At 41.4% G+C, this 12061-nt stretch overlaps 1 protein-coding gene across 1 annotated transcript; it reads right to left on the reverse strand.

The window, feature by feature from the left end:
• Positions 1-372: 372 nt before the first annotated feature.
• On the reverse strand, positions 373-11016 carry LOC141171597 (G protein-activated inward rectifier potassium channel 4-like). The gene is made up of 3 exons (XM_073655272.1): positions 10801-11016; positions 8256-9453; positions 373-731 (listed from the first exon to the last, which is right to left on the reverse strand). The coding sequence occupies exons 1-3, from the start codon at positions 11014-11016 to the stop codon at positions 373-375; spliced, it is 1773 nt and encodes a 590-aa protein (XP_073511373.1).
• Between the last annotated feature and the right edge of the window lie 1045 nt (positions 11017-12061).

Below are 12061 nucleotides of genomic sequence, written 5' to 3' on the forward strand. Positions count from 1 at the left end.
GTCTACTATGGCCACCACGTCCCTGAAGTCATGGATGAAAATGTTACGTTTTAAGACATACTTTAATAATCTGTGATGGAGTGTAGGACACACAATGATGTCGGATGTGACTCGAAAAGGCATGACTGTATGAAATAATAGAGGGGGTCGTAAAAATAGATAAGGGGATATTACAAGGTCCTGACGTGTAATGAGTTCACTTACCCGTGTAACAGGAAAAGACACTTGGAATGAAAGCAATAACAGAATATTTAGGTTGAGTTGAGAACGGTTTCGTTAGAGGACGCGGACTCTTCTTACTATAGAAACACAGTTATTAATAAGGTCTCCCTGCCGTCAACAGTTTAACATTGGCAACAGAGGAGTCTTCTATCAGACATCGAGGTCATTGCTGTCAGACTCTTGGTTCCCTTCAGCAATGGTGGGAAACTCTATTCTGTCCTGGTTCTCCAGTGAACCGTCCCCAAATCCTATATTTGGGTCCCCAGGGTTACCGGCCTGAAACATATTGTCCCAGTAGAGGCTGAGGGTCGACCGGTCATTCTGTTCATTCTCCTTCAGTTCATGCATCTCCTTTGCGCTTCCCCACGGCGTTTGGACATCAAAGGTCTTATCAAAGTGGCTATAGTCCACGCGGAAGGCTCCTTTCTCCAGAGTCATGCAAGGCTCGAACCGGTGACCCCACAGAATCTCATCCTCCGTGTAGGAAGTCTTGGCTTGACACGTCATACCTTATTTCAGGGAGACATGGAATAGATGAACGGGTTAATGTAGAAGCAGGTAATATAACTGTATTTATTTCATAAATCTATAGTTCACATGAAAATAAGAAACTTTGTAATATATCTTATCAGAGAAATCTGCTTCTTTCTCCTCCTGGACTGATCCTTCAGTCTTAAAATTCTCAATTCACGGCTAAAATCGGTCTCCATTAATTACAGATTTTTCCATTATGGAGATAGAAGATGACTGTTGGTGCTAATAAAGTTCTTTGGAATATCTGCCTCTAGCTCCTCCCCTCCCTCACCCATAGAATCTTGTAAGCACCAATCTCCTATCTCAGTAATGGGGAAATCTGTTTTCACAGATTTTTACAGATTTAATTCATGAATTGAGAATGAATAATGATTGACAATTCACGGGTAAAATCAGTGTTCAGTGAAGTCAGATTTTCCCATTAGATGACAGCTGGGGCTTTTAAAATTCTAGGGAAGAGCTAGAGACAGACAAAGTCATTCTACTGCAAATTTAAATGAAACAACTGTTATATTTCTCCGTAGAACATTATGAGCACCAACTGTCATCTACGTCAGTACTGGAAAAATCTGTATTCACGCAAGACAAATTTTACCCTTGAAATGAAAATTTTGAGAATGGAGGAGAAAGAAGCAGATTTCTATAATAAAATATATCACAAAGTTTTTTTTATTTTCATGTGAACTATTTAGAAAAAAAATGTAAATAGTTATTCTTCAATGGGGTTGTTCGGATCTAAGTTATGGGTGGCCTATCCCTAGAATAAGTCATTCAAATTATTAATAATTACTAATATGAATAAACTGATTAACTGATATGTGGAATCACATTGAACTTCTGTTGACCGTGGGTCCAAATATCAGCTGCTCGGTGGGAATGCCAAGTGTCAAACTCCCACCAATCTGACATTGATGAACTACTATAATGCAAGGTCAGCAGTAGATTAGTCCTGGACAACCCCTTTAAGACAGAAGTTATGACTTGTTTCTATGAGTTACAGTCCATATTATATGGATAATTTAGACAACGGCGAAGTTTGAAGCTCATGGGCCCAAATTCAACTTCTCCAACCTGGCCTTAAACCAATAAAGGTATTGGTCTTCTTCTGTGGGCCAAATGGACCTTTTGGGCCTCCCTAGTCTCCAAGTCCCTAACGAGACTTTACCCACTACCGATACAGGTTGCATGATACATTGTAACACCACTGTTGCTCACCAGGAGCATTGGCAACAATGGAGCACCAGAATATGAGTTAAAAACCATGTTTCTTACTCGCTGACGCATGGTTTCTTTCTTCTGTACATATAGGAGTGCCCTTTTTTGCTTTTCTTTGTGATTTTAGATATTTAAATAGCAAACTTTTATCAAAGAAAAAAAAAAACTGCGGAACTCCGTCGGCCGTTGTTTATGCCATGTGTCTACGTGAGAGAGTATATCAAATGCGTATTTTAAAAATAGGAGATGTCCATGAAATTAGAGGAAAGGTAAAGGTGGACACGTTGGTCTTTCACTTCTCCAAGTCCACTGTCGTTGTACTTTACCCTGAAGCCAATGAGCCTCAGTAAGATTATAGTTAGTTTTATGACTTTAAGAAGCTGCTGCAACTTGCAGGATGGCACCATACTCAGCAATTTTCATGATGGAAGCCAACGCAGGGTTCCCCTATTCAGCTGTCATTCTTCATCAGCTCACCTTTATGTCACTCGTCTATATTAAAGACGTCGGAGCTAGCTAAAAATTTTACCAGGTGCATGAATATATTGAAAAGGGCAATCTTTATCATACTTTAGTAGTCCAGAAGTGTCAATGGACCACCTTGGCCTGTGATTGGCTGTAGCTGTCAAGAGACTAAAATGGAACATAAGAGAAACATTCAACATTACTCCGTTCTAGTCCCCTTACTGCTGCAGTCAATCTCAGGCCTCGCGGGTCCTGTGACACCTTTGTTTCTGGCTTTTGATCCATGAGGTAACAGTAGGTAAGTAAGTATTTTATTTCATCCAAGCCCTAGGTAAAATTAATATTTACCCTGTAAGTCAATTTCATATTCTTTAAAGGGGTTGTCCACTTTTTGGGGATTTTATTTTTTTTTTTTTTAGCATGCTTAAATGCATGTATTTTTGGCTAAAAAATGGAAAACCAAGCCAAACAGTGCAAATTTTTTAATGAAACTGAATTGTAAAAATGATTTTTATTCCAATAAACTTTTTTTTTTGTTTTACTTTGAAGAAACTAAGTGGAATTTGTGTAAGGCTAATTTTGAGCCTCCTTTACTGTCTCCATCTGTGGCCACGAAAAATTAGGTTCAAGCGAAACCCCGACAGAGCCATTGAGTATAATGAGGCAAAGTGAGGCAAAAGTTTGACCCTTTTTTTCTGGTGGTGTCTGTCTTAAAAGATGGAAACTGCTGGAAAAAAGGGTGAAACAGAGGCCAAAGTTGCACATTTTTGACTTTATCTCATACTCATTGGCTACATTGGAGTTCCATCTGAATCCTCTTTTTCTTGGATATAAGACATGAGCCCCTGATGGAGACTCAAGTGGTGTGATACTTGCCTAAAACTACTGATCATGCAGATGGCCTTGTAAGGTTTCCCTTCACCACCGGAGGGCATTGATTCCGTTTGCATCCCTCGCCCTCCAGGTGGAAACGAGAAATGGACTTTTTCATTACTTTTGACTTTTTCAGTCAATTCCTTTATCAAGGCGGCATGAAATGAAAATGCAACGTGCTGACATTTAGAGACTTTTGTAGAATAAAATAAGTATATCAGAATGTGAAAAGCAGAATATAACGACCCTTCTTACGTGGGACTGTCTGCTACTCTATACTGTTGAGAGGTTGTCATGTGCCCTGGTTTATGGGTGATAGAAGCCAACAAAACACTCTGCCTTGAGCCTCATTCAGACATCAGTGAAACACCGTCCGAGTATGGACCACGATGCACTGTGTGGCCAGGGGTCTCCAGATAGTCTCATAGTCATATCTGAGGCTGTTGTGTTCAGGTTGAGAGACTAGAGACCGCTCTGTGCACGGACCATGTTCCACGGACATCTAAATGAGGTTTAAAGGTCAGTTTACAAGGGCTGATAATTAGAGAACAAGCACTTATAAGAACACTTTTTCTTGATCATCGGCCTATACAAATGTGACAAACAAGCAAAAGCTCTTCGTTGCCTGATTGGGTTGTTTGTGCGGCCATTAAATTAAAGGTGTTCCAGGGGTTGTGCTGCCGACAGCATGCACGCCATATGGAGACAGAGCGATATCTCTTATGTTTGTTTTGTCATCGTTTTCTCAGATTCTATGAAAGGTTCGCAAATGATAAAGAAAATGGAAACAAAATTTTCAAAACATCTTGATTTATTCAGTATGGAGTCTGAGCGCCACATGCAGAAATCCCGGCACTTACAGCCTCGGCTGCTAACAATGAGGTTATTACTGGTCGTCTGAGGAAGTTTCTGACACTTGGGCACAGTGCATCAACTCAGAGTTGACTGTCAGTCAGTGCCAGGATCACATGGTTACAGCCTTCACTCTCCAGAGGTTACAGAAGCCACACCGGCCGCGCCTCTATAACTGAAACCCGAGGCTGTTGGGAAGAACACTGTTCATTTCCTCCTGGCAGCGTGTCACGCAAGCTGTAGAAGGTGTAGAAAAGACTAAGTGCAACATGAAGGGAAGGGGGAAAAGGGGGCCCAGAATCTAGGGAAAGGTGGTAGTGGAGACTCCCTAGGCTGACCTTATATCACTCTGTCTCCCCTAACGTCCCTATATTGGTTCCACACCAATCACCACACAGGAACCTCGCCCTGTCTTTCCCTGGCATTTGGTCCTGGTAAAGGAAGGGAGGGGATGAGCGCTAGTCGATCTCCACTGACAACTAAAGACAACAAGGGGGAACGAACAAGGGAAGATAACTTAGCTTTTAGTCGAATTCAGAGAGATGAACCCACGTCCTCTTAGCTCCAGAGAGGAAGAAGTACTACTCTTGCTCAAGCCTTCACACGGGGCCATGTGAATATCACCGGCACCACCCTGTATCAACAGCCAGTATTTAAACACCCAGCCTGGGTGTCTATTAGCCGTAGGGAGGTAGCCACTGGGTCCTAGCGTGAAACAGCTAAGAAGGTGTCTGTAATGCCAAACAAAGAGATCTTCTGCAACCAACTGCAGGGCAACTGTCTGTCACATCTGACACACCCGTGACACAGTGGGGCTTTAAGTGCAGCATCCACATAACTTTAAAATGCTAATAACCTGAAGATTAACCACATAGCTGTAGGTTAATAGAATTTTGGGATATGACAGGTTCCCTTAAACAATGGATCAGTTAAAAAATGGATGACACTCGTATGGAACTCTGACGTATGCTACATCCATGTGGCACCCCCTAGTGCTGTCCATTTTTTTTTCTCGGGCAGCACACTGACCCATAGTGCTTCATTGAGTCACACACACATCAGCACTTCACTGAAAATGAATCCAAAAAGTTTCCCAAAGTGAAACAACTACTCAACTCACTATTGAAAGTGAATCTGTCAGGCTTTTGCTACCTCATCTAAGAGCAGCATAAAATACGCTACAGTTCAAAAGTTTGGGGTCATTTAGAAATTTCACTATTTTTTGAAGAAAAGCACATTTTTTTTCAATGAAGCTAACAGTAAATGAATCATAAATACACTCTATACATTGTTAATGTGGTAAATGACTATTCTAGCTGCAAACGTCTTGTTTTTATTGCAATATCTACATAGGTGTATAGAGGCCCATTTCCAACAACCATCACTCCAGTGTTTTAATGGTACATTGTATTTTCTAACTGTGTAAGAAGGCTAATGGATGTTTAGAAAACCCTAGAAAATGCTTGTACAAGTATGTTAGCCCAGCTGAAAACGGTTTGGCTGATTTGAGAAGCTAGAAAATTGACCTTCCTTTGAGCTAGTTGAGAATCTGGAGCATTACATTTGTTTGTTCTATGAAACTCTCAAAATTGCAGGAAAAAGAGAACTTTCATGTGAAACTCAACAGTCTATACTTGTTCTTAGAAATGAAGGCTATTCCATGCGAAAAATTGCCAAGAAACTGAAGATTTCCTACAACGATGTGTACTACTCCCTTCAGAGGAGAACACAAACAGGCTCTAACCAGAGTAGAAAGAGAAGTAGGAGGCCCCGCTGCACAACTGAGCAACAAGACAAATACATTAGAGTCTCTAGTTTGAGAAATCGATGCCACACAGCTCCTCAACTGGCAACTTCATTAAATAGTACACACAAAATGCCAGTGTCAATGTCTACAGTGAAGAGGCGACTCCGGGATGCTGGCCTTCAGGGCAAAGAAAAAGCCATAGCTGAGAATGGCTAATAAAAGGAAAAGATTAATATGGGCAAAAGAACACAGACACTGGACAGAGGAAGATTGGAAAAAAGTTTTATGGACAGACAAATCAAAGTTTGAGGTGTTTGGATCACACAGAAGAACATTTGTGAGATGCAGAACAACTGAAAAGATGCTGGAAGAGTGCCTGATGCCATCTGTCAATCATGGTGGAGGTAATGTGATGGTCTGGGGTTGCTTTGATGCTGGCAAAGCGGGAGATTAGTACAAGGTAAATGGGATTTTGAATAAGGAAGGCTATCACTCCATTTTGCAACGCCATGCCATACCCTGTGGACAGCGCTTTATTGGAGCCAATTTCATCCTACAACAGGACAATGACCCAAAGCACACCTCCAAATTATGCATGGACTATTTAGGGAAGAAGCAGGCAGCTGGTATTCTATCTGTAATGGAGTGGCCAGAGCAGTCACCAGATATCAACCGCATTGAGCTGTTGTGGGAGCAGCTTGACCGTATGGTATGCAAAAAGTGCCCATGAAGCCAATCCAACTTGTGGGAGGGGCTTCAGGAAGCATGGGGGGGAAATTTCTCAAGATGACCTCAGCAAATTAACAGCTAGAATGCCAAAGTTCTGCAATGCTGTAATTGCTGCAAAGGGAGAATTCTTTGACAAAAGAAAAGTTTGAAGGAGAAAATTATTCATTCAAATAAAAATCATTATTTCTAACCTTGTCAATGTCTGGAGTATATTTTCTATTAATTCTGCAATTCATTTGATAAATAAAAGTATGAGTTTTCATGGAAAACACAAAATTGTCTGGGTGATCCCTAACTTTTGAGCGGTAGTGTAGGAAAAGAGACCCTGATTCCAATGATGTATCACTTAGGTTACTGAGTGCCGTAGTTGTGACACAATCAGAGTTTATAGATGTAGCATGGAGCAACAGCCAACAACAGGCTCTATATGCACATTGTATATTGACAGTAAGCTGCTAATCAGTGCTGGAGGTGTGGTTGGACCAGAACACACAAGAGGTGTAGTCCTGTAATGATAATCTCCTGCTAATAAAGCATTAATTGTATTGAAACAACAGCACACAGCCTATGTAATAAGTGACATATCACTGGAATCAGTATCTCAGCCCCTACCTCATGCTATCCTCAGATTACATAACAAAAAGCTGCTGACAGAGTCCCTTTACCTCTGATAGAACAATGCTATCGTGCACATATTGGCAAGATTACTGGCCGCGTTCAGCGGAACATAGGTACGCCCCTCGCCTCCATTCAATCAATATGACAGCAAATCGTAAGTCCCCGCAAACTCAAGGGTTTTGCTCCAAATGGACCAATCAGGATTCACATGGTTGAATCAGTGACGATATACTGACGTCAGGAAGCTCATCCATCAAGACCAATCGAAAGGTGCCAAAGATGGATGAACGCACTCTCCCACCCATAATAGCAGACGTCAGATAGAACACATCCACCCTTAACAGTGGGAACCGCAAATTTCCATTAATATACAATCACTACAATATATAATCAAGATGCATTGAAATTCCACGCATACATACATCGTTAAAAAAAAAAAAAAGAAACGGGTCTGTAAGACTCTGCACATGTCCTTTTCTCACCGGTTTTGAGGATCAGATTCGGCCATTAAAGTCTATGGAGATCCCTGAAACACAGAAGAATAACTTTGTACTTCACTTACCATACCCTTTGTATGGTAAGACCCAGTTACCAATCTGTGCATCAATTTCTAAAATTCTCAAACAGAGGAATGGCACAATGTAGAGTCCTATTAGGGAGCATTCAGATGTCCATGCAAATCGTTCTGAGATCGGACTGCGAGGCACAGACAAGCCGTGGGTTTTCCGACCCGAGAGTGACAGCTTCATAGAAATATATGATGCTATCATGCTCGGATCGGGAGACCCACAAATTTCTTACTTTATAGAAATACATGAGGTTGTCCCACTTGGGTCGAGAGACCTGCGGCCAGTCCATGCATTGCGGTTGAATCTCAGACCGATTTTCACTGACGTCGGAATGCGCCCTCAGAGATACTTTTTCATGGGAAATATAGGCATTGACTAAACCAGACATGTCAGGAGGGATGACAGCTCCTCTGTAACTTGTTGTTTCTTACCTGTGGCTTCAACAATGCCTTCAAGTATTACAATGATTTCAAACTGTTCCCGCTTCAGCGACTCTGCAGACATCTCCCAGAATGGACTGTGGTCATTAATGAAATGACAGATGATCTGAGGTTCCACCAGGAAAAGTCGGTCCTCTCCAGTATCATAACCAAGGTTAATTTCTGATTGCTCTAGTGGAATAAACTCCCCTTCCTTTGTCTGTCGGGATTTGATGAGTTTGGCTCTTATCTTGGCATCTACCATGTGGCTGTCTCGTAAATCTCCAATCCTGAACATCAAGCAAAGCTTTTCATCTCTGTGGGACACCACACATTTCTTACTGAAGATCAGGGTCTCGGCTCTCTTTTTGGGTCGTGAAATTTTAACAAACATGCAGCCCACCATGAGGGCATCGATCACCGAACCGATTATTGACTGAGCCATGAGTAAAATAACGCCCTCAGGGCAATAAGCGGTTACCATCCTGGTGCCGTAGCCGATTGTCCGTTGACTTTCCACAGAGAAAAGTAAGGCAGATAGGAAGGAGTCAACATTGTCAATGCAAGGCTTCCACTCGGGATCCCCAATGTGATTCACGTCATCTCTAATCAAGGCGTCCACAAAATAAATGACCCCAAAACCAACCCAGGTGACGATATAACATAACATGAATACAAATATGAACCATCGATACTTTAGATCCACAACAGTGGTGAAAATGTCTGACAAAAACCTTTTCTTTTCCTGTATGCGACCAAGGTTGACCCTACACTTGCCGTCCTTGGTGACGTACCTCTGACGTGTTTGCCGATTAGTGAGGTTGAAGAGCTGACGGTCATCGGCCATGAGCTTACATCGTACCCTGTGCGATTTAGTGGTAACTGGAGCGGAGACAACACTACGGGTTGGGGTTTTACTTCGATTTGGGATATTTGGAACGCTAAGCGCGTGTTTCGTATGCCAATTTGAATTGGCTTCATTTACGGGCGTCTCCGGCTTGGCAGCTCGTTGATAACGAGGTAAGTCTTCAGTATTAATAGTCACGCTAGGCCTAGGCTTGGCAACAGGGGGGGCAGCACCTGTGTTTGTTTGGTCCACAGCACTGAATCTCCTTAAGTTTGAGATGATGCTGCCTTTCTTGGGTGGAGGAAATTCTGTTTTTTGGTGGTAATCTTCACAAGACGTCACAGACATGACCATTGTTTCAGGCTGTTTGAGAACATGGAAAATGAAAAGAAAAATAAGCAAAGAGGTGAACATATGAATCACATAATGAACTAAAATTAACCGGTTGTAGATGGATAACCTCCTCCAATAATGACTTTGCTATGACCTTCTGCTAAAATGGCCAATTCTTTCTCTAAGCCCTGGCGATCGTCTGGGAAGCCTCCATGCAGACAAAAATGAACGGGCAACTATATGATCAAGGGAATGGTTATGTCAAATTTTATTGAACTGTCTTTTAATAGAGAGAGATCTTGACCAGGCGCGCTCTCCATACACCTTTATAAAGACATTTAGAAAGGCAATGTCCATATGACAAGTCCCAATACTGTTGAAGAGTAACTATTATTTGAAGAAAAAAAACTTCTAACATGTCAAAAGTTTTGATCAGTGGGGGACCAAATCCTACAACCTCCACCAGTCATTAAAACGAAGAGGTAGAAGTGCTCAGCTGAGTAATATGCCCTTTCTTTTCGACTATCATCTGCTCTGGTTGGCTCTGCTTGGAGGGTCGAGTGTAGTGATATACAGATTCATTTACTGTGTGTGGATACATAGACTACTTTGCTCATCTGAGTCTAGGAGAAGATCACAAACTGTCAATAGCTCTGAAAATGAATAACGTAATTAATTGCAGCCTGGAACTTTCTTGTCAGCGGTGGCAATGGTTTACTTACTTTTACCAAGTTTATTAAATGGAATCCGTCAGTAGGATCAACCCTTCTAAACCGTCTATACAGGCATGCAGGTCATAGGAAGCTGAATAAAATGACACCTTGATATCTGCGATCCGATATCTTATTTCAGAGAAATCCACGTTTTTATTAATATGCAAATGAGCTGTTAAGATCTATGGGCCGGACATAGATCTCCATAAGAATCTGCCTCCAGAACTTATTGTAAATAAAAGGGGGCATTACCAGTGTGAGACATGTAATGACTGACAGTCTGCTATACTGATTTACACTGGTAATGCCCCTTGTCATTTATAATAAGCTTTGGAGGCATATTCTCGGGGAGATCTATGTCCGGCCCATAGATCTTAACAGCTCATTTACATATTAAGAAAAAAGTAGATTTCTCTAGAATAAGATATCAGATCGCAGATACCAAGGTCTCATTTTATCCAACTTTCTATGACCTACATGACAATATAGGCGACTTAGGAGGGTTGATCCTACTGACCGATACCATTTAACTATTATCAATAATTGTTTTGCCAATCAAACTTTATGTGCCAAATCTTCAACCTCGTCCTTCTTAGGTACAATAGAGTTGTAAACAAATAATTGATTTTTTGCATATATATATATATATTGCAGGAAAATGTACCTTTTGAGGGAACGTTCCATATCTGTTGTTGTCTGTCGGTGGCCTGGGAAGATAGGCTAGCATGTGCTTCGCCGTAGGAGCCTGAGCTGGAGGAATGGAGTTTCTCCTGACTCTTGGGTCATCTACTTTCAGCCTGGATTCATTGATGTGATTTCGCAAACAGGGCCCATTATTCTGATGCAAGTCCATGCTGTTACTGGCAACAGCCAACGCCATTGTGGCTCAGATGATGAACATGTAGGTTTAGGCAAGAACATGGCACCTTCTGTCTATGTTCCTAAAATACGAGATAGTAGAACTTATGAATAATACACTATAGGCGTCACATCCAATATTTTCTGTTACATAGAAAAAAATACCATAATCACAAATGTCATTGAGGATATTAACACGTTTCAATGAGGCCTCATGCATTCACACGGGGGATGAAATAGAACTGTATTACCGCTTAGCCTTGAGCAAGGTTCTATTTTATAGATAAAAAAATTTTCTTCCTGGGGAAAATACTTATGTTCTAAGTTTTTTTATGTAGACTCCACATACAACGTGACGGTCTGCATGGCCCGATTGAAAAGCAGCTACAGAGTATTTAGAATGTAATATTTTTTAGATAATATACTTCTACTTTTTGACATCTCTCAAGCCATGTAATTTTAAACCTTACTTACCAGCTCTCCTTGAAAGTTCAGGTGACTTCCCAGATTCTTGGACTGGTTGGCAAACCTCCTGAATGCCACCAAATCCTCCCTAAACCACCCAGAAAGTAGGTTTCTTGGGACTTTGTTGGCGTCTAAATGCATTTTAAAAGGTGTGGCGGGAATGTGGATGTGACATATAGGGTCGTGGCCTATAAAGGAGCATGGTTACAAGTCAAGATGTGTGTGGCGCAATATATATCCTCCTGGAGACAATTCAAAATGAAAGACAAGTTTAATTTGACAATATAATGACTAAATGTACCCAACTATAGGTGTGTGATAGTTGTTGGATCAATGGAGGTCCAACCGTTAGAACCACTACTTATCTCAAGGACATGGCAATGAAATGTCCTGTTAGAATCGAATGGTTGCCCTCTATGCTCATCACCGCTTCATTTATTGTCTAAAGGACTTATTGTAAAAAACTAAGTTCTCACCGGTAGTCCTATAGACAATGAATTGAGTGGTGGCATGAATTCACAGACACCTCTGTTTGGCAATAACCCTTTAAATTGCTGGGCTCCAATGCAAAGTTTGTAACCGGGACGCCTTTGATAACAGAG

Source organism: Phyllobates terribilis, unplaced genomic scaffold (assembly GCF_046119375.1).
Source record: "Phyllobates terribilis strain yellow unplaced genomic scaffold, ASM4611937v1 Scaffold_12__6_contigs__length_324123572, whole genome shotgun sequence".
Classification (NCBI taxonomy): domain Eukaryota; kingdom Metazoa; phylum Chordata; class Amphibia; order Anura; family Dendrobatidae; genus Phyllobates; species Phyllobates terribilis.